The sequence below is a fragment of the Musca domestica genome, unplaced genomic scaffold, assembly GCF_030504385.1.
Source record: "Musca domestica strain aabys unplaced genomic scaffold, Musca_domestica.polishedcontigs.V.1.1 33, whole genome shotgun sequence".
In the NCBI taxonomy this organism is placed as follows: domain Eukaryota; kingdom Metazoa; phylum Arthropoda; class Insecta; order Diptera; family Muscidae; genus Musca; species Musca domestica.
In genome coordinates, this window is record NW_026712312.1 from 8508970 (window position 1) to 8531333 (window position 22364).

The 22364-nt window shown below is 36.8% G+C and overlaps 2 protein-coding genes across 2 annotated transcripts in view; one reads left to right on the top strand and one right to left on the bottom strand.

Moving 5' to 3' along the window:
* The window catches only part of LOC101893638 (neuropeptide SIFamide receptor), a 60544-nt gene extending 38833 nt beyond the window's left edge, over nucleotides 1-21711 (top strand). The window contains exons 2-6 of the mRNA XM_005181507.4: nucleotides 1949-2048; nucleotides 13008-13456; nucleotides 16950-17124; nucleotides 17259-17812; nucleotides 20107-21711. Of these exons, the coding sequence (XP_005181564.2) occupies nucleotides 1949-2048; nucleotides 13008-13456; nucleotides 16950-17124; nucleotides 17259-17812; nucleotides 20107-20321 (1493 nt within the window). The 3' untranslated portion in view covers nucleotides 20322-21711. The remainder of the gene's footprint in view (nucleotides 1-1948; nucleotides 2049-13007; nucleotides 13457-16949; nucleotides 17125-17258; nucleotides 17813-20106) is intronic.
* On the bottom strand, nucleotides 2096-3311 carry LOC101891980 (uncharacterized protein DDB_G0272718). The gene is made up of 3 exons (XM_005181497.4): nucleotides 2749-3311; nucleotides 2453-2589; nucleotides 2096-2385 (listed from the first exon to the last, which is right to left on the bottom strand). Exons 1-3 carry the CDS (start codon nucleotides 2758-2760, stop codon nucleotides 2238-2240), a joined length of 297 nt encoding a protein of 98 aa, XP_005181554.1. The 5' UTR covers nucleotides 2761-3311; the 3' UTR covers nucleotides 2096-2237.
* Nucleotides 21712-22364: the final 653 nt, after the last annotated feature.

Sequence of the window (22364 nt, forward strand, 5' to 3'; positions counted from 1 at the left end):
GAACAGCGATCGAAATATCAAATTTCATATTTTAAGTACTATCTGTTCACTTAACACCAAATTGTACCAAGTATAGTACAATGTAGGACATGTCGTAGCACACATTTCCAAAACCAACTTCTATTTTGAAACCTACCAATAACAGGGATCCCAATATCAAATCTCCGAAATGCCAATTCTAAACCTTCAACCAATACCCACTTTAGTAACACTTAGTACTTTTCGTGCAAACCTATCCCTTTACCCAAAACAAAGTTAGTATCATTTAGTACTTTTGGTACAAATTAAGTAAATAGTTCGGAAAACCACTTACATATTTCAGATTTCAGGCATTATCTGTTTACCAAAAACCAAATTGTACCAAATATGGTACCATTCATAATATTTCGTACAAGCCATCTCTGAAATGTTCCGAAGCCATCTCCATGCGTCCACACAACACATGAACTGCGACTCAAATACTAAATTTCAGATTTCAAGCACTATCTGTTTACCCAATACCAAGTTGTACTAAATATAGTACAATTTAGTACTTGTTGTGTACTCATAGTACATATTTCCAAAACCACCTACAAACCACAAACCTACCACCAAAAGGGACCCCAACATAACATTTTAAAATCCTAGCTTCTCCCTTAACCAAACTTTTCCAAATTTAGTACCATTTAGTACAGTTCGCACCACACTTAGTACAAATTTCAAATTCCACCTTCATATATCAAATTCACCTTGATTCGCATAACAAATTTCAAGTTTTTAGCTCTTCACATAGTACCAAATGTTACCATTTTGGAAGTTTAGTACCATTTCACAAATTTTAGTAACCTTAAAGTTCGAATATTCAAAAACCCTTTGGTACAGCTATCATGCACCCCATCAGTGACTCTCATTCCTAATTTCAGATATTCCAAATTCCAGCTCATTCCGTTTGTCCAATACAAAGTATTAGTCATTTTAGTACTTTCCGCATCCTTTTAGTGCGAAATTTTCTAAAACCCAGCCCAGCCTACGCACCAAGACTGACCACCGTGATTATCGTTCAATTGCTGTAATCTCGTCTCATTAAATATAGTAATTGAAGTTCGTAATAGGCACTACAACCTATGACAAAAAATCGTGTACGTAGGTCCTCGTCGTCGTATAGCCCCCATAGAACGATACCCCCGGATATTCGTCATTTTGATGATATTAGCGACATTTTTAACCGGAATTGTTTCAAATTCGGTAGCTATGGTTCGTAATGGGCACTAAAACCTATAAAAAATCGCTTATGCAGGTTCTCGTCTTCTTATAACCGCCATATAACAATACCTCCCGATATTCGGTATTTTCAGCAGAATTGTTTAAAATTTCGTAATGGTACGCAGTCTATGACAAAAGTTACTAATGGATGAACACGTCGTCGTATAACCCCCATATAAGAAGAACAATTTGAGGGTTTTTTTTTTCTACGGAACGATTTGGAATGTTTAAATTATTCAAAGTTCGGCCGAGCGTGTTTTACTTTTTATGTTCTTAAAGAATGAAATCACATTCAAACCTGCACATTGATAAGTCAATCGGTCAGTTCGCCAGTCTCAAAGTCATCACTTGCCACTTGTATTCAAATATAGAATATAGCTACCAAAAACTCCCATTTCTTTTATCTCCTCCATCTCTCATCCACGTGGCAACTTCAAGGCAAAACGTGGCATTTTTCTGCAATAAATATTGTGGCACATCCTCTCAAGCATAGCTTTCGAAACAACAATGTGGTGCGTGAATTAACTATTTTCTTTCAGAGCGAACAAGAAAAGTGTAAAAACAATAGCAACAACAACAGCAACAAGACAAACAAAAATACGCCATGTTCAAGTGGTACCATAACAAAGCATGGATGAATACGTGTACTCTCCTGCTGTACTTTGTTGTAATTTTTCCCTTTTGTTCTTTTCGTCTTTTTATATAGCTTGGATCCTGGGCTGGCTTATGTGCAAGACGGTACCTTACATACAGGGTGTGTCGGTGGCAGCATCCGTTTACAGTCTCATAGCTGTGTCGTTGGATAGGTAAGTCCATGCAAAAGCAAGAAAACTCATTCAAAATCTCCTTTCAACATCATTCATTTTTTATTTTCATTTATTTGGGGGGAGTTCTTTTAACATTCTTGGATTTTTTTTTGGGAGGGAGGGTACATTTTATTGGGTATGAATGGTGGAGTAGGAAAACGGAAGTCGGGAACCAGGGTCGGGAACCGTTTAATGGTGGGCTACAACGGCGGCATGGGCATGGTGTACAGGTACAACTGGCACTACAGGTTTCACGGCAACCGGAACCACCGGCTTGGCCACCACAACTGGATGGGCAACTACAGCCTTAACGGGAGCTGGGTGATGAATAACGTGTCTGGTCGTAAATTAAGGAAATTAGTATTTAGTCCTCCTCGCAGACAAATGAAGCCATAAATACTTACGAGTGCACGGCATGGGCACCATGATGATGTATTACCGGAGCATGAGCCACCACAGCATGGCCATGGGCAGGAGCCACTGGAGCAACTACAACACCGGGAGCGGCAACCGCAAAAGCCAGGACGGACAAGACCAACAACTATAAAACAAGAATAGGAAACAGAAGAGGAAAACAATGAGATCCGCAGACACACAGGCTACAACAAGAGCAACGCAAGGCAACGCATGGCGCCCAATTGAAATTATGAACTCATACGACACTGCCACAGGACAGGCTGCGACAGGATAACAGACTTACAAGTTTGAACATGATGACGGGATTTTAAGTGCTTGCTTAGCAAATGGAGTTGAAAATTTGTTTCGCTGTTACGCTAGATTGGCAAATGATTTGCAACTGATGTCGAACATAAAATTCCAAATTGCTTTTATACGCTTTGCGAAATGTTTCAAAAAAAAGTGCTCCTCGCAGATTATAGTTAGTTAAATGAGAATATTATTAAAGTAGTTTTAAATGCAAAGAGGGGTCGGGGGGAGAGGCAGACAGACAGACATGAGGCTGAAAATGGGTGTGCGTACATTGGTCTTTGCAAAGTAAACATTTAAAAACTGGATGACCGCCGTTAGAATCAAATCAACTACCGGCCTATGATAGTAGCCTGCCTTTCCAATAGAACCCACACACATACACACACGCGGGCAAACAAAAGCGCGCGCAATGCACGGAACTCAAGGAGACATCACGTCGTTGTCAAACATTTCCAAACGACCAAATCTCAAAAAATAAAAAAAAAACTAGCAGAACAACAAAAACTGAACAAACACCGCCACTGACTTTGGGTACATTAAAATAGTCGTCCCCTCTCTCGCTCTCTCACCGCCAATAATAAAGATAAAATTCGAAGCCAATGAATCGAAACAGTTTGAACTTAAATTGAATGCAAGTTTAATGTCCCTCACTTTTTTTGAGAGTTGTCGCAAATTGTTATGCTCTCGCCGGCAGCAGCTACGACATCAGCATCATTTCCAGCGACAGAATTCGACTCGTGTTCGTTGCGGCCATAAAAAATGCATTTCTTGTTTGTAATCAAAATAAAAAAGCTGATATTGCATTACAATCTTGAATTGGCGCTAACGTTTTTTTTTTTTTTTCTTTCTTTTTTGTTGTGCTCTAATTTTTTTCCGAAACGGTTTTTATTTAACTTTCCAATTCGTAACGGGGGTTGTGGCGGTTTATTGAGTTGGTTCGGTGGGAATTTATTTTCTATTTTTTTTTCGAGTCGATATTATAGGGTGCACTAAATGTTACACTATTTTATTTTACGTTAAAAAATATACAATTATTAAGCGCTCGAGAAGTTTTTATACGTTTGGAATATTTGAAGATAGAGGCCACATTATTTTATGTAGAGCTCTGAAATTTGATACATATATATCTTATATCTAAGAAAAAGGGTTATATTGGTGTACGCTAAGGTATGAAACCCATATTCCCTTCAGATTTTCAGATTATTGCAATTTTTACCAACAAACAACAAATTTAAGCGGATCTTAGGTGAGCGGTATTGTAACTTGGCAATATCGGTTATCCACTGTTAGCTATGGTGCCAAATATATCCCTAACCCGATTGTTTTTATGAATCTAAGATTTAAATTGTATGTAAAATTGAGTTCAAGATAGAGCCTACAAAACTGCAACCAACTTCAGACAGCTGTCATTTCTAAGCCACTCGTCCGACAGCTGTTAAAATTATTCCAGTTACAGCTCATTATCTTGTTTACAAGCGTACAAAAGCATTTTTGTGAGAATTTTCCAAAAAAAAAAGTTCTTCGTGATGGAATTCAAGCGTGATAGGGGGATTTCTTTACATTTAGTTGGAAAACCACAAGTGGCTATCGTTTGAGCACTCCAGCATTTAAAAGTAAATACAATTTTTCTTTGTCTCGTACCATCGTTCGTTACCGTAGCGTAGCCCGACGTCAAGAAAGTGGACGAAAAAAATAAAACATCAGCAGAAATGTTTCGAAAAGTAAAGAAATGACTTGATCGAAACCCGCGTCGCAGTGGTCCGAAAATGGCTCGTGAGCTGAATATATCCCAATATTCCATTCGGCAAATATGGAAAAATGAGTCATTGAAATTCCAAAAAGTGCAAGAACTTACACCTCAACAGAAAGAAATTAGACTCAAAAGAGGTAAAGAGTTGTTTTGCTTGGACGAAAAGTGGTGTCCGTCACCGATGAGAAAAAGTTCGTTGTCCACCAGTTTGTAAACAAAGAAAATTATCGTGTTTACTTGCCAAAGAGGTTAGCTGAAAATGTGCCCTTCGGTTGGCCACCAGAACTTAAGCGCTCATATTAATCGGCCGTGGCATCAGAATATATGCCGAATATTATCGCGAAAATATTCTGGAGGGTGTATTAAAGCCTTGGGCATGCAAACATTTTGGCTGCAGACCTTGGACATTCCAACAGGACTCAGCACGCGCCACCCAAAAATGGTTACAAAATGAGGTTCCTCCTGTGTTAGGTACTTGATGGAGTGGTGGTTAAAAAAGAGGTCTCTCGCTTCACTTCCAGCGCACAATGGCAACCAAAATCTCTGCATACCAATCCGTTGGACTATTGTGTCTGGAGCATTTTGGAGAGCAAGGTTGGCATTACAATCTACCAAAGTGTCGATCACCTCAACAAGCGCTTCACCAGGAATGGGCCAAAATACCGCAGAGCAACATTCGGGCAGAGTGTGACGGCTTCATTGGCCGTTTGAAGGCCATAATTTGTGGCATAGGTGACCAATTCGAACAAATCTAAATTAATTCTAAAATTTGATGCTATTTCCGAAATTTTTGGCTTTCATTCAATTGGAATTTTAAAATTATGGCGTTTGAGTTTGTTGCTCACCCTGTATGCAGATTTTTATCACACCCTGTATGCAGATGGATTCCTCTAGTTTGAAATATATTTCGAAATATTTAGGATACAGTTTTGGATTTTGATAGAGATTGTAGGATCATTGGTACAGAAAATGGGTCATATCGCTCTACTCGAGAAGACCCCATGGAAGGATAACAGCAATTTCAAGTATATGTTTATACCCTACACCACATAGTGGTAAGGGTATTATGTCTTTGTGCATTTGTTTGCAACATGGAGAAGGAAACGAGATAGACCCATAGTTACTTTTGAGAACCTTCATAGAATCACTTTCTGAGTCGATTTATGCATGTCAGTCCGTCTGTCCGTTCGTCCGTCCGTCTGTCCATGTATTCTTGTGAACAAAATGCAGGTCGCATTTATTATCCGATTGAGATGAAATTTTCCAAACAATATTTTTTTGGCCCAAGGACGAACCCTATTTAAATTGGTGAGAATCGGATCAAATTTAGATATAGCTCCCATATATATCTTCATCCGATTTCGGGTTAAATGTGCACCAAATGTCCACTATCAGTCCAAATTACCTGAATTTTGGCACACCCAACCGAGTTCGGCCTAAAAGCAAGTATATCAAATTTGGAGAAAATCGGTTCAGATATAGCTATAGCTCCCATAAATATCTTTCATCCGATTTGATCTTTAAGTCCCTCACATTCCTACTATGCACTCCACAACAGTGATATTTGGTACCAGGTAATAGATGGAGCACAGAAATAGCTGTTTTAAATTTTATCGAAATGGGTTCAGATTTGGATATAGCTTCCATATATATCTTCATCCGATTTCGGGTTAATTGGCCACCAAATGGCCAATATCAGCCCAAATGGCCCGAATTTTGGCACATGTGACCGAGATTAGCCTTAAAGCAAATACAACAAATTTGGAGAAAATCGGTTCAGAAACAGCTCCCATATGTATGTTTTATCCGATTTGGTGTTTAAGCCTCTCACATTCGTAATATGCACTCCACAAGAATGATATTTGGTACCAGATAAAAGATACAGCCCAGAAATAGCTGTTTGTAATTTTATCGAAATCGGTTCAGATTTGGATATAGCTCCCATATATATCTTCATCCGATTTCGGGTGATTGACCACCAAATGGCCGTAATAGCATCAATTTTGGCAAATCCGACCGAAACCAGCTTAGAAGCAAGTACACCAATTTTAGTAAAAATCGGTTCAGATATAGCTATAGCTCTCATATATATCTTCATCCGATTTCGTGTTAATTGTGCATCAAATGGCCAATATCAGCCCAAATGGCATGAATTTTCGTACATAAGACCGAATTCAGTCTAGAAGCTAATACGTCAAATTTGGAGAAACCCGGTTCAGAGATAGCTATAGTTTGTAAAATGCACGATAGAATTAGATAGATTTTGATTTTGTACCAAATATCTCATAGAGCTCTGAATTGCCCTGTATAAACCTTTTTACGAGATCTCTACTAAATATGCATAGTGGTGTAGGGTATCATATAGTCGGCCCCGCCCGACTTTTGAGCTTTCCTTACTGGTTTTATATTGCATGATTTCTGAGGAATCTTAATCCGAAAATTTCCAAAAATGTGAAATGGGGGGACTTATCGCAATTATTTAGGCTACTTTGTCTACTTTCATAATCTGCTGGATGTTCCCCGTATCATAGTTCATCATAGTGGTTTAAAGATTTTTGTATATAAACGCCGTATTATGCTCAGTACTATGTTTTTGAGTTTTGTGTGTGATACCATCATAATGTTTGCAAATTAATACCGTTTTCATCACTTTCCTCCACATGAAAGCGTTAATATTATTCAAAGCTGTCAATGGATGTTATTTTGGCATAAAACCGAGTTGTTTGTAAAAAAAAGAATTATTAAGTTTTCAACTAAAAACCAAACGATTTTGGTATGAAAAATGTATTTATTTTTAGTTTTGGGAGTATTGATTGAAAAGTTTGCCACACGCGCAAACGAAGGGGTTTATCCGAAGCACCCATCATGCGTTTGAATGTAGGGGGGACCACAACATAAGATTTATCGTCATGCGTGTGACAAAATGACTTTGCTGGCATTCGATCATTTATCAAATGAAATAAAATTCCAAACTTTTGTTGAGGTTTTGAAAAATGCTTGATTTTCTATCAACTGTAAATTCAGTTAATAAATATAAAAGTTTAAAGTTCATCGAAAACTATTGATTTTAGTTACAGAGTTATGGAAAAGTGGGGTTTTATGTATATTTAAACCATTTCAGGCCACGAGAATAAAATAAGGATCCCTTCCTATGCACATATAATAAATACTGGGGACTTTGAACCAGTCAAAAGCTAGGAATGAAATTAAGAAAAAACTAAATTAAAAATTAAATTTAAGTATTTAAAAGCAAAATAATACACGTAGTCGCATTAACAGAGCTGGGTGGTACAATGAACTGTCAAATCATTATACCCTACACCACATAGTGATAGGGGCATTATGTCTTTGTGCATATGTTTGTTATATGGAGAAGGAAGCGTGATAGACCCATACTTTTGAGGATCTTCATAGAAGTACTTTCTGAGTCGATTTATGGATGTCTGTTCATGTATTCTTAGTAACAAAATGCAGGTCACATTAATTATCCGATTGAGATGAAATTTTCCAAACAATATTTGTTTGGCCCAAGGACGAACCGTATTGAAATTGGTGAAAATCGGATCAGATTAAAATATAGCTCACATATATCTTCAACCGATTTCAGGTTAATAGTGCACCAAATGACCAATAAAAGTCCATAATCCTAAATTTTGTAACAACCGACGGAAATCAGGCTAGAAGCAAGTAGAGCGAATTCGGAGCAAATCGGATCAGATATAGCTATATCTCCCATTTATAGGCTTTATTCGATTTGGTGTTTAAGTCCCCCACATTGGTAATATGCACAAGAATAATGTTAGGTATCAGATACCAGATACAACCCAGAAATACCACTCTCCTTGTATTCTTGGGAACCAAATGCCAAATTGTATCAAGATCGGTTCAGATTAGGATATAGCTCCAATATATATCTTCAATCGATTTCGGGTTAATTTTGCACCAAATGGCCAATATCAATCCACATGGCACATCGACCTAATACAGTCTAGAAGCAAGTACAGCGAGTTCGGAGAAAATCGGTTCAGATATAGCTATAGCTACCATATCTAAGTTTCATCCAATTTGGTGTTCAAGTCCCTCACTTTTTTAATATGTATTCGACAACCATGATGTTTGATACCAGATATCTAATAGTGCTCGGAAATACCTTTGCTAAATTTTATCAATATCGGTTCAGATTTCGATATAGCTCACATATATATCTTCAACTGATTTCGGGTTAATTGTGTACCAACTGGCCAGTATCTGTCCAAAAGTTATGAATTTTGGTACAACCGACCGAATTTAGTCTAGAAGCAAGTACATCGAATTCGGAGAAAATCTCTTCAGATATAGCTATAGCTCCGATATATATGTTTCATCCAATTTGGTGTTTAAGTCCCCCACATTCGTAATCTGCATTCGACAAAAATGATGTTTGATACCAGATATTATTGAGCTTGGAAATACCTCTGCCAAATGTTATCAAGATCTGTAGCTCCCATATATATCCTTTCAGGTTTACTGTGCAAATGATACCTAACCCAACCCAAATGGAGTAAATTTCGGGACGTATGTTTCCATTTTATGGAACTCGGCTCCGATATATATTTGTTTTAATATAATCTTTCTCGAAGTGATATCATGCACTCTATAGCAATGTTATTTGGTATAAAAGATTAAAATGTCTCCGCCAAACTTAGTGAAAATCGATTCAGATTTGGATATGCCTCCCATATATTAGTTCCCTTTGAAACCAAACTAAAACTGCTCTAAAGCCAAATGTTGATAGGTGGTATGATCTACTTCAACTAAATTCCTTTGTTACGGGAGATCTACTAAATATGTATAGTTGTGTAGGGTACCATATAGTCGGCCCCGCCCGACTTTTGACTTTTCCTTACTTATTTTTGATATACAAATATCTGAATGAAAAAATATTCGAATTAGTTAAAAATGTTGAAAAACACATATCAGGACTATTCAAGGACATTCCAAAGACCTAAAATGGTAAAAACTAGACAAAATGCATTTTGATCAAATGGTTTGTGTCTACAATACATGAAGTAACAGCCCATAGCAGGGACATGTTAATATGAAAAACACAATTACAAAAACGAATGATAAATAAAAATTTAAAAATCGAAAATTTTGGTTTCATAATTCTATTCTATATACCTTTCCAAAAATTTGCATCCTTCTTTGGTGGTTTATATCAATTAGCATTGGTAGCTATGTTGTTATGATATCATAACAACAGAGGTATTTTCACAGGGCTGCCATATTTTGATTCTGTCTTCTCCTATCTTTACACTTCTATGTCTTTGGACATTCTCTGAATAGAGTTCTATAAACCATTCAAAAATTCAATTTATTTTAGCAGACAATTTTTCATAGTTTTGATCTGTATTCTTCTATCAGGGACAGGAAAAAATGGTTCCTTGAATAAGAAATTTGTGTACCGACTTTTGTCATTCCTTACTGGTTCTATTGAAAATTATTCTAATTCGAACCCGTCGGTGTTCATTGCATCCTAATGTATAACGAACTTCGACTAGGTGTACCCAGCCCAGCTTTCACGCAACAATATAGGAATATTTTTTTATTCAATAAAATATTTTTATTTCAATTAAATACATAATAGCCATTGAAAAAATAAAAAAAAACGATTGACAAAAGTAAATCATTTGCATTTGTAATTACCTGAGGTAAACTTCTCTCGGTGCACTTCGCACAAACGCCGCGACAATTATCTTCGAATGCGGAGTAGGTCACCTAATCTATGACCACGATTTCTATGCTCATATATCATAGTTACGGTCAAATTCTGTTTACACCGCATGTGACTTGTTTTTAAGCCTACCTACCTACCACACATGCGATACACAATCTACACACATATATATATTCGATATGAACTCATTGCACAGTTTGCTTCCACAAGCGTTCTACGGCGTTTATCTTTCAGTTTGATGTTGTGCTGACTGAAACAAGATCAAGTTCATCGAGCAAGCTAAAACGCCTTGACCATCGCAATGTGAGCCTGTCATTTCGTTTTATCGAATTCATTAATAAGTTTTATGTACTGTGCGGGTATTATTTCTTAATCTATTTTAATTTGAATATTTATTTCATTAAATATTTGATCGATTGAATGTGAATTAGATCGGAAAAATGTTGAAATTGGAGTAGTGTTTGGAGTACAATGTTGTAATTAATCTATTGAGAGTATTAAAATATATTAAACTACAGAGAAGTAAGGTGAGTAATTTCTAGATATCATTAAGTGTGATCCATGTTCAAGTATGAAATTGTGTCGAATTATTCACTTTCAAAGACCAATGAAAATACAGATCTAGGTATGCTTATATTTTAATTCTACCATTGCTTTTATATTACGAATGCTGATTGGTATTTGTGCAGAAGCGGGTTGATTTTTTTTTTTTTGTACAAATGTTACTACAAAAAGTAATAGTTGTTGATTAGTAGATCAAAATCCCAAAAGTGTTTTGGGTCCCCAGAACAATTTTTAACTGTATATAGTATAAGGGACTCACATGTTTTGCATTAAATTTTGATGGGTCATGTCGGTTCCACCAACATAGGTATACCCTGATTTCAAGTATTTTTTTTAGTATATTTTTTAGCCATATTTTTATACCTTTAGCCACATGACTACAGAGGGTGTATCCCTTGTGATAGGTCAAAAAGTGCCTCATCGAAATTGTCGGTTAAAATACTCCGCCCACCGTTACGTCTTTAAAAGTGACTGAGGTCCTATCATCCTTTTTTCGAGGGTTCGAGAGCGACTTAACCGTTACCCACAGCTTACTCATATCGGTTCCAATGTTGCAACTCTTCAGATGATCTAGCAACTTTTTCCTCTATGCTCCTGTACCAACCGGTTGACTTCCACTGTCAAATCACTGATTCTAGGAGCAATAGGGTTGGTACGAAAATCATCACTCTCGTTTGCTAATTCTTTGGATTTATACGATTTGATACAAACTTGATATCTCGCAATATTATTAGATCGAGATGTGCCCCATCGGTCCACTCCTTCTGGTACCCCCCACACATAAGGTCAAAATTTTCACTGAAAATAATTTACCGTAAACTTTGTAAATCGCAATATTTGCTTCAGTGCTATGTCAGGTGTGAAAATAGACAATATCGGCCAGAATAAGCATCCAAATCTTTTCAAATTTCACACATTCCAACATTTTCTACTAACACAACATTTGGTGTGAAGATGGTATATGTCGGACCATTCCTCCTGGTACCTCCCCCCACAACGGGTCAAAAAGATGGTAGATATGAGCCCACTTCTTATAGTACTTATATATGGGGTCAACATTTTGAGAAACAAATCGCTCAGAAAATACAAAATAAGCTTCTGATTCTCTACAAATTTCACAATTCGCAATATTATTATTAACAGAAGATATGGGGAGAAGATAGACCTACCCTGTCTGGTATCTCCCCCATAAAAGGCAAAATTTTTATTAACAATTATTACTTGGGGAACAATTGGGGTCTTGGACACATTTTTCACTCGATATAGCCCTTATTTGGCATCTTGACTTCTGAGGAGTAGACAAATTTGTATTCAGGCTACTTTAGGGGTAGAGAACAATCTTACAGAACATATATATTTTGGTATATTTCCCATAAAACGGTGCTTCTTAGGTCCAAGTTCTAAACCAATATTGTTTGGGAGTTTAGAAATTCTATTTAGAGCTAATCGTATTGGGTAATAACAGAAAACGTTCTGAATTATCTTGTAAAAAGTGAGCCTCGAAAGAGTTGAAATCGGGAAAAAATATCAGTCAAATTTCGAACATTTTCAAAATAAAATTTAACCAGCCGGACCTAACTTTAAATACCCACCACTATTAAAATCGGCTGGCTTCATAAGCCTTCGAATATTTTTTCAATATCTTCATATGTGAAGATACGTTTCATAATAATATTACGATGTACCAAGTTTGGATCAAATCGGATACTCCCTTCGAGAGTTATAGTGCGCACCAGCCAGCCAGAGCAACTGACGGATGGACGGACATCGCTAGATCGACTCCAAATGTCCTGAAACGGATTTGGTCCAAAGAGACCTAGGTTCCGGTCGTATCAAATGATATATATACTCTCTAGCCATATGGCCGAGGGTATAATTACAGACACACCTTAGATAGCAGGAAAAATAGTAAATATTTTAATCATGGTACAGGTTGAACAGATGTTGTGCTTGATGTTGCTTAAAAATAGTGTAGAGAATTTAATCTGATTGTTTTTTTTCTTTGTTGCAACAATCGATTGAGTAAACAGACACAACCATTATTTTCGGCCAGTACTTGACACATGTTCTCATGACAATCTGTTATTTCCATTTCAAATACAACAACAAAACCAAAACACATTTCTAATCCATCATCATTCAGCATGTCTTTGATTTGGTTTTTTTGTCCCCTCCCTCCACCATTTCTTTTTTCCCATTTAATATTTTGTCATCGTTTCAGATTCATTGCCATCTGGTGGCCTCTGCGCCAATTGTCAAAGAGCCGTGCCCGCTTCATGATTTTGTGCATTTGGATCATTGCATTTGGCACCACCATACCGTGGGCCCTCTACTTCGATCTGGTGCCCGCGACCGAGGCATTCCCAGCTGCGCCGGACATGTATCTGTGTCAAGAGGTCTGGCCACCGGGCACCAGTGGCAATTTGTATTTCCTGCTGGCCCATCTGATGGCCTGCTATGTCGTGCCGATGGTGTTGATAACCTTGTGCTATGTCCTAATCTGGATAAAGGTGTCAACGCGCTCCATACCTGGCGATACCAAGGATGCCCAAATGGATCGAATGCAGCAAAAGTCCAAAGTGAAGGTCATCAAAATGTTGGTGGCCGTGGTCATTTTGTTTGTGTTGTCGTGGCTGCCGCTTTATGTAATATTTGCTCGCATCAAATTTGGTAAGTATGAGGAGGAGGAAGAAGGAGAAAAACAACAACACACACATACATACATAAACTCTGCAACAAACAATATTTTGGGTTATTGCTGTTCGTTTATTGAGACGATTATTGTTATAAGTCTGTTTGTTTTGGTTACCTCGCTCACCACCTGCCTACCTCTCTCTCTCCCCCTCTGCCCTCATAGTTTTATGTTTACAATTTTCTCCAAGAGGATCTGAAGGCTGAATGAATGATTTAATTTCTTTTTGGTGTAGCAGATTGTTGCCCCATCCTATCTCCCCCCTCCAGAGCTGCCCACCTTTGTGCCATCGAAGTGCAGTGTACGGGCCAACACCAGCCCACAAGGCATTCCGCCATGTCACCTTGTACAAAATGTCTATCTCTTGAACTACAAGTGCGACCACGAAAGTGTTTGTGCAATTGTTCGCACAGTTCGTAGTACTTCAGTCAAAGCCCAGCATAACCTTTGCCTTAGTCGTTGGCGTCGGCCACCCAAACAAACTCCCACCAGTTCGACCTTCGAATGCACTCGAAAATCGGTGTCAGTTGTATTCAGTCGTCGTGGCACGTACGGCTGTGGGTCATTTTCACGAAGCCCAACACAAACAAAAACAACAACAACAGTGCGTTCGGCTTAGGCCCACTTAAAAGAGAAACTTGGAGTAGTTATCTCGACCAGAGGACACAAAGGCTTAAAACAATTGCAGCGACAGGGGACAGTGGGGGCGAGCGATGTGGTGGTGGTGGTGAGCAGCGTTCATTGCCATAGTTTTCAAAACGAAGGTAAATTGTTTCGTAAAACAATTGCCGGAGAATATTTAACGTAAAAGGCAAGAGAGATATTTGAATTGTTTAGATGGAATTTTCAATTGGAGATCAATCATGAAATAATACGAATTATGAGAGTCTTTGGAGGGTATATTAGCTTTTGTCATTCCGTTTGTTACACCTCGAAATATTCATGATAGACCCTATATATATTCTGGATCAGCGTAAAATACTAAGACGATGTCCGTCTGTCTGTGTGTTGTAATCACGCTATCTTTCGAACGAATTGAGATAGAAGGCTAAAATTGTGCATTTATGCATATCTTCCCAGTTGGCAGGTTAAGGTTGTAAATGGGCCATGTCGGTCCACGTTTTCGGATAGCCCCCATATTACAGTACCTCCCGATATTCGGTATTTTCATGATTTTTGCGACATTATTCCCCAGAATTGTTACAAATTTCGCAATTAAAGTTCGTAATGGGCACTACAGCCTATGGCAAAAATTTCGTAATCAGGTTCACGTTTTCTTATAGCTTCTATATAACGATACCTCCCGATCTTAGTGACATTTTTTACCGGAATTGTTTCAAATTTCAAAATTAAAAGTTTGGAATCGGTATAAGAGCCTACTGCAGGTTCACGTCTTCTTATAGCCCCTATATAACTGTTTAAATTTTTTGACGGAATTTTTTTTAAATGTTTAAATTTTCTCGCAAAGTGTGGAAGGTATAAAAATTTCGCCCTGGTCGAACTTAGCTGCCTTTTTACCGGTTCAGTTTTTGATTAAAGGCCCATATAATGAGAGAAACTCATTTTAGGGGATTCGAAGGTCCTGGCCACATCTTAGAGCCGAAATGTTAGTTGAGGGGATGTGTCCTATTGTCCCCTCAAAAAATGTTCCAAGTGGATCTATTAGATTTTTAATTTTATTAAAATTATTTATTAGATTTTTTAATTTGCATATTCCAGCTACATTTCCAAGAATTTGGCATTTAAGGTTCGTAACCGAAATAAAACTAACTTCCAAAATATTTAAATTTTGAAAATACCCATCTCTAAATATTGAGAATTTTGAGGTCAATCGATTCGACTGAGAGCTATGGTGCCCTTCAAATGCAAAGTATCTAACTTTGTGAATTGGCGAAACACAACAAAAGAGATAAATTAAGGTTTATATAAATAGAATCATGAGAAGTTCGGCCGTTTTTGCTTACTTTTTTATACCCTCAGCCATATGACTAGAGAGGGTATATATCATTTGATACGGCCAAAACGTGCCTCATCGAAATAACGAAATAACTAACAAAAGATCCAAATTTTCAAAGAAAAGAATTTACTGCAGAGAAAGAGAAAGGATAAGCCTACTTTGCTCCAACTATGCAAGTCCTAATATTTACATCAGTGCTAGGTCAGGTGCGAAAATGGAAAATGTCGGTTCACTTAATCAAGTACCTTCCCTACAAAGGTTCATAATTTTGAATAATTTTAACTCCTGTCTTCAAATTACACACATCGGTCCACACATTCTGGTACCTCGCCCACAAATGGGTCAAATTTTTGAATTTTCATGAAGCTCACAAAACACGAAATTGACATCCGATTCCATTGAGATTTGGCACATCTCAAGAACACAAGATATGTTATACAGATGGTAGAGATCCGACCATTTCTTCTGGTACCTCCCCCGCATAGGGTTCAAGATTTTTTTAAAACAAAACGCTCAAAAAATTGAAATAAGAATCCAACTCAACACTTCAAATTTTGCACATACCAATATTTTTATCTTTATTACATAAAGTGTGAAAATAGAATACATCGGTCGGCTTCACGCATATTTCCACATTTTCCAAAAATGTGCACATATCTCATATATAATATAGGAAGTAGACGATATAGCTCAGTTCTGGCACGTTATATATTTATCAGTCTTAGGTCAGATACGAATTGGTCAATATTGGCCAACTGCTTCGAAGCCTTCCCCATAAAGGGTCAGGAGTTTGAATAATCATAAGTCAAGGCTGGAGGTACACATCTGTCGGCAAAACCGAATGATACTATTTTACTTGCTTGACTTCAAATTTATTTATTATCTCTGTCTCGCACAATTTCCATATCGTATCTTGTCTATCATCTTGTGTTTCTTGTCAATTCAAAAAGTTTCGGTAAGCTATGTTTTATTTGCAAGTCCAACATACTGCGTATACGTTGCGACAATAATCATACGCACCATGACACTTGTGGGAAGTATGTAAAATCTATGACAACTTTAAAAGTTTTTATGACAAACAAAACAAATGCAACAATTTCCTCTTTAATCGTCCAGACTTCTCTTTTGTGAATATTCACACCAACAATCGACGACGGGCAACAACAAAGAGTCCCAACAGCAATCTATAATGTATGCCATTAACAACTTCTCTCTTTTGAGTTTCAAGGTAGACATTTTTATTGTCGCGTTTAACAAAACTACAATTGAACATGACAGAGAGACGCCTTGACCATTCGCAGCAACCTTGAACTTACTCCTTTTTTCTCTCGAGTGTATTTGGAACAAAAACTAATGTGCATCTCTGTCTGTGAGTGTGGCTGTGTGTGTGTGTCGGTGCATTTTTCATTTCAATGTCAATCACACACACTCACACGCTCACTCACTCACGCACACACCCACTTATGCACACACACACATCCATAGCCAACATCTGTATACATGTGTATTTTTAGGCGGTGAGATTTCCATGGAGGAAAGTGAAATCTTGAACAAGGTTACCCCGTTCGCTCAGTGGCTGGGTTCATCCAATTCGTGCATCAATCCAATACTCTATGCATTCTTCAACAAAAAATACCGACGTGGTTTCGCTGCCATTATTAAGTCACGGTCCTGTTGCGGTCGTTTAAGGTGAGTGAGTGTGCGAATGCCGAGAGAAACACACAACAACAAAAACAAATCGTGTTTCAAGAGCATTCCAAAAGTTTCCAAGGCCCAACAACATGATTTTCACCTTTCTTTGTTGTTTTTGTTGTTATTTACAGATACTACGAGAATGTGGCCATTGCATCGTCCACCACCAGTACCAGCCGCCGCAAGTCATCCCATTATCACAATGGATCACGCAAAAGTCCCAGCAGTCCCGGTCTGCGAAAGACCAATGCCGTGTCCTACATCTATGAACATAACTCGTTGCGGCGCCATAACTTGATGTGCAAACAGGATAGCAATTTATCGCAACAGATGCTCTTGAAGCAGGACTCGCATGGCTCGCGACAATATTTGGTCAAACAGGAGAGTGCCTCCAGTGATGGCTCTCGCCGGCTGTTGTGTCAACAGGACAGCAATGGCTCAAAGGTCTCGCTATCGAAACAAGATTCTGTGGTGTCCTACTATCTGGAGAACAAACGTGCTGGTCACAATCTCCAAGATTCATTTGCTGCCCAGGATTCCATGTCTGTTGAATCACGTCGCAACACAATGTCACGTACGAATGACAATGGCATCGCTTCGCCGGCAGTCGGTTCGCTGTTGGAGCACAAGAGACAGAAGTTCGTGAAACAAGATTCGGTTATATCGTTTGTGGATCAGAGACCAGGTAAGAGGGCGCTTAGAGATGTAAAATGAAGAGTAAAACGGCTGCAGAGTATTACAACAGTGCTTTCTTAAAGGGGTTTTAAGAGAGAGAAAAATACCATCACTTCTCTCTGAAGATCTCAATCAATTCTGAGTAATTTTTAATTTGAAATTTATTATCGAAACAAACAAAAAACCGTAAAAATGATGATCGAAACACCAACAAATCAAATGTGCAAAGTTTTGTTGGAATTTATGACCTTCTGGTTATTTTGCAAGAATTGCCCAGCGAAATCTTTCTCAGAGAGTAAAGTAGTTTTATTCCCTTTTGTAAAGTAAACAGCAGCATCCCTGTTCAGCAAACAGCTGATCTTTCAAAACAAAAAAAAAAAACCGCCATAAAAAGAAACAAGTAATTCATTGACTGATTGACTGTCTGACTGACTTAACGATACATCAATGCCCAGACGAAACAGCTGAAGCTAGAATTTTGGGCGAGGCTCACTCTTGAACCGAAGGAGTCAGATAAGGCTGGGTTTATGGATTTTCGTACCATAACGGTACGAAAAGTATTAAATAGAAATCTTTAATTTGGAATGAGGGTCTCTGATGGATGGAAATTCGCACTGTAATTGTACGAAAAGTACTAAAATGTACTACATTTGGTACCATTTACAGCTAAAAAAGAAATTTGGCATGGTTATAAAGCAGTCTAGAATCTAGGTAAGGAATTAATACGAAAAGAACAAAACCGTACTAAAGTTAGTACAATTTGGATTTGAACGAACGGATAAAGCTAGTATACTAAAATTTGAAATCAATATTATTGGCAGAGCGTAGGATTGGGATATGGAGGAAGTTTTCGAAATTTGTACTTATGTGCAGAAAAAGTGTCAAACGGTACTATTACATTTTGGGAGAACCGGTAGAGTTAAAACTTGGAATTAAGAATACTGTGGGAGTCTAGGATTGGGTTATATAGAATGTTTTAGAAATTCGTACTTTGGTACAATTGGTACAATTTGTAAAGTCCTTTATTTGTTCGAAAAGTATTAAATGGTACTAAATTTGGTATTAAATGAATGGATATGGCTGGACTCCTCAAATTTGGTATGGTGGTACATGGTGGAATAGTACACATTTCCAAAACCACCTCAATATCTCAATTCCAGATACCAACAGAAAAGTACGAAATTGTACTAAGTTTGGTATTGGGTGAACGGATAGAGCTGATCCTACTCGGTAAACTTTAAAAACTTTTTGGTGTAAAAGGTAAATCTACCAGAAGTAATGGTCCGATCTCTACCATATTTACAACAGAACTTGTTTTGATAGAAATATTGTGCCAATGTGCCAAGTCTGAATGGAATCGGATGTTAATTTCGCGTTTTATGAGCTTCATGGATATTTAAAATTTTGACCGATTGTGGGAGAGGTACCAGAAGGAGTTGACTGATATATCCCATCTTCACACCAGACCTTTGGTTAATAAGAATATTGTGATGTGTGTAATTTGAACGGATGTAAAACGGATGCTTATTTCGGGTTATATGATCGTTCTTGGCTATTCAAAACTTTGACCCTTTGTGGGAGAGGTACCAGAAGAAATGGTCCGATCTGTACCATCTTTATAACAGATCTTGTGTTGATGAAAATATTCAGATGTGCCAAGTCTGAATGGAATCGGATATTAATTTCGTGTTGTATGAGCTTCATAAATATTCAAAATCTTGATCCTTTGTGGGGGAGGCTTTCCTTTCTCTTTCTGTGCAGTAAATTATTTTCTTTGAAAATGTTGACATTTAGTATGGGAGGCACCAGAAGGAGTTGACCGATATTGTCCATTTCCGAACTTGATCTAAGTTTGACAATAATGTTACGTTGTACCCAGTTTGTATCAAATCGGCTACTCCCTTCGAGAGTTATCGTGCGCATCAGCCAGCCGTCCGTCTGCCTAGATCGTTAGATCGACCCCAAATATCCTGAAACGGATTTGGTACAAAGAGACTTAGGGTCTAAACCCGTTATTTCGATTAAACTCCTTTTGGCCGGGTCAAATGATATATACCCTCTCTAGCCACATGGCTGAGGGTATAAAAAGACCGAACTGAGGGAACGAATTTAAAACTTTAAGGTGGATTTTTAGCTCTCACTTACAATTTCTCTCTCGCTGCACTCTTTCTTGATGAAGTTTCCGCAGTAATTTGCAAAATTTTTAAAAATGTCGCTCTCTTTGCTTTGCTGGACTTTTGCTTAAAAAGACAGCCTTGAGTATAATTCTGTAACAATTATAATATTTTTGCTTTGATTTTTCAGAACCCCGTCGTCATCAATTGGTTAAACAAGATTCCGTTATATCTTTTGCCGATCAACGTCGTGGTCTGTTGAATAAACAGGATTCCATTATTGGATGCTCTAGCCGGTCTGGAGATGGTACTGGTCATCATGTTTCGATTCTGAAGAAAACCGATTCACAGCTTAGCAGCGGTAGTTTTAGCTCGCCCAGGCGTAACATTGAAATCTACGAATAAATAAATCTCTCGAAAATACGCTAAACGGTGTAGTACGGACATCATCTAAGCAAAACGTGCTTACAACAAACCAAAGAAAATCTACGAAACCAAAAAAGAAGAATAAGAAAAAACACAACAAAACCAAAAATAACAAAGCATAGATGATAGCACACGTTAACACAGAGTTAAGAGAAAAAATAAGCACACCAACATATCCTTTACAAGTCAGGCAATAACACAAAAGAAAAAAAAAAAACAGAGACAGACAGACAGTTATGATATTGAGTAACGAAACAGATACATTTGAATATGTGAAGAGATGAAGAGAAAAAAAAAACAAAACAATCAAATTGTACGTTTTTTTATTAAAATACGATTTCAAAACAAATACATTTTTAAACATAAAGTGATATTTTTAATACAATAAAGTGAATGTTAAATACTCTGAGTTTTAGAATGACTTTTGCGTTCTGTCTAATTTCCTATTCCTATTCAGTTTTGATAGATGTCAGAGTGTGCGTGTTCAGGGAAATGAAAGTGTTTTTAAGCAAGATAATTGTGAAACAAAAATAAAAACAAATAAATTTAACACTGGCCTAGACCGTAAATTGAAAAATAAAAATAAAACAAAAAACCGAAGAAAAAAACATACTTACATACATACATACAAATTAATGTTAACTGTTTGCTAGATTTTTATTATTTATTTTATACTGAAAACACAACAAAAACAACAAGAAAACAAACCGAATCAGCTTTTTATATGAAAGTGTTTAGACGAGACAAATTACAAGTTTCGATGGAAACAGAGGAGGAAATATTTTTTAGGAAAATGATAGATTAAAAGATTTTAGTTTTACAAAGCCATTAGCCGGAGACCAATGAGCAAATTGTTAAGTTTATTTTTAAATCTTTTGATTGATAACATCTTTGGAAAGTGAATTGATAATTTCGGTTTCTTTGATATTAGACATGGCAAATGCAGTAGAGAGAGGAAGAGAGAGATTTATTAAGAGATCAAATCCTATTTAAGTTTTACTTACAAAATGACATTATTTTTGCTTTGTGGTCTTTGAAAGAGGGAGAGAGAGAGAGAAATAGAAAGAGAGAGTTATTAAGAAATAAAATCCCATTTAAATTTTTCTTAGGAAATATCTTTCATTTCTGCTTTATGGTCTTTGAGAATGCGCTTTGTGACCAGATATTTTGTAGGCAGGTGCTGGTATACACCCAATTCTACTGACAGAGAAAAATCCCTCCCTCCTTTCGGGTAATGGATATAAAAATAAAGTACCTTTATTTGAAACCAAATAAAAATATTAATATACAATATTAATGACTAAATAGAGTTATAAACCATACAACAAAAACAAATTATTGCAAATGAAAAACAAAATAACAACTAAACCAAAAAAAAAAAAGAAAAACAAAGTTTTGTATTTGAATATTTCTAAAATAAAAAACTAACAAATTTATATACAAACAATTTGTATTGATTTTTTAAAACAAAACCAAATATCAAAGCAATAAATCTAACTTACATACATATTACAAGAACAAACAACAAATATTTATACAAATACATATAAACTATAATATACCTAATAAATTAATAATTTATTACTAAAAACAACAACAACAATTACCACAAAATTATATAGAAATAATGAAAACATATGTAATCCGTATCCGTATACAACATTAACACACAAAAAATAACAACAAAAATATAGAAAAAAATAAATTGCCGGACACTATTGCTGGGTTATCCTTAATGGGGCAAACATTAGGAGTAATTATGATCCCATAAATCATTGGTTGACATAAATTTCGCGGCAGGGTCGTAGCATGAAGAAGATGTAATTTAAATGAAATTTTACGAAAAGCTTTGAGAGATCGTCATAAAGGTTAAAACCCTGGTAGAATTAAGGAAGTAAAGTCATGCAATCATATGTTTACAATTTTTTCAAAATTATTCATTTGACAACATTTCATTGTCAAACTGTATATTTATGATTTCATTGCACATACACAAATCAGAGATGGGAACCTGTTTTCTAT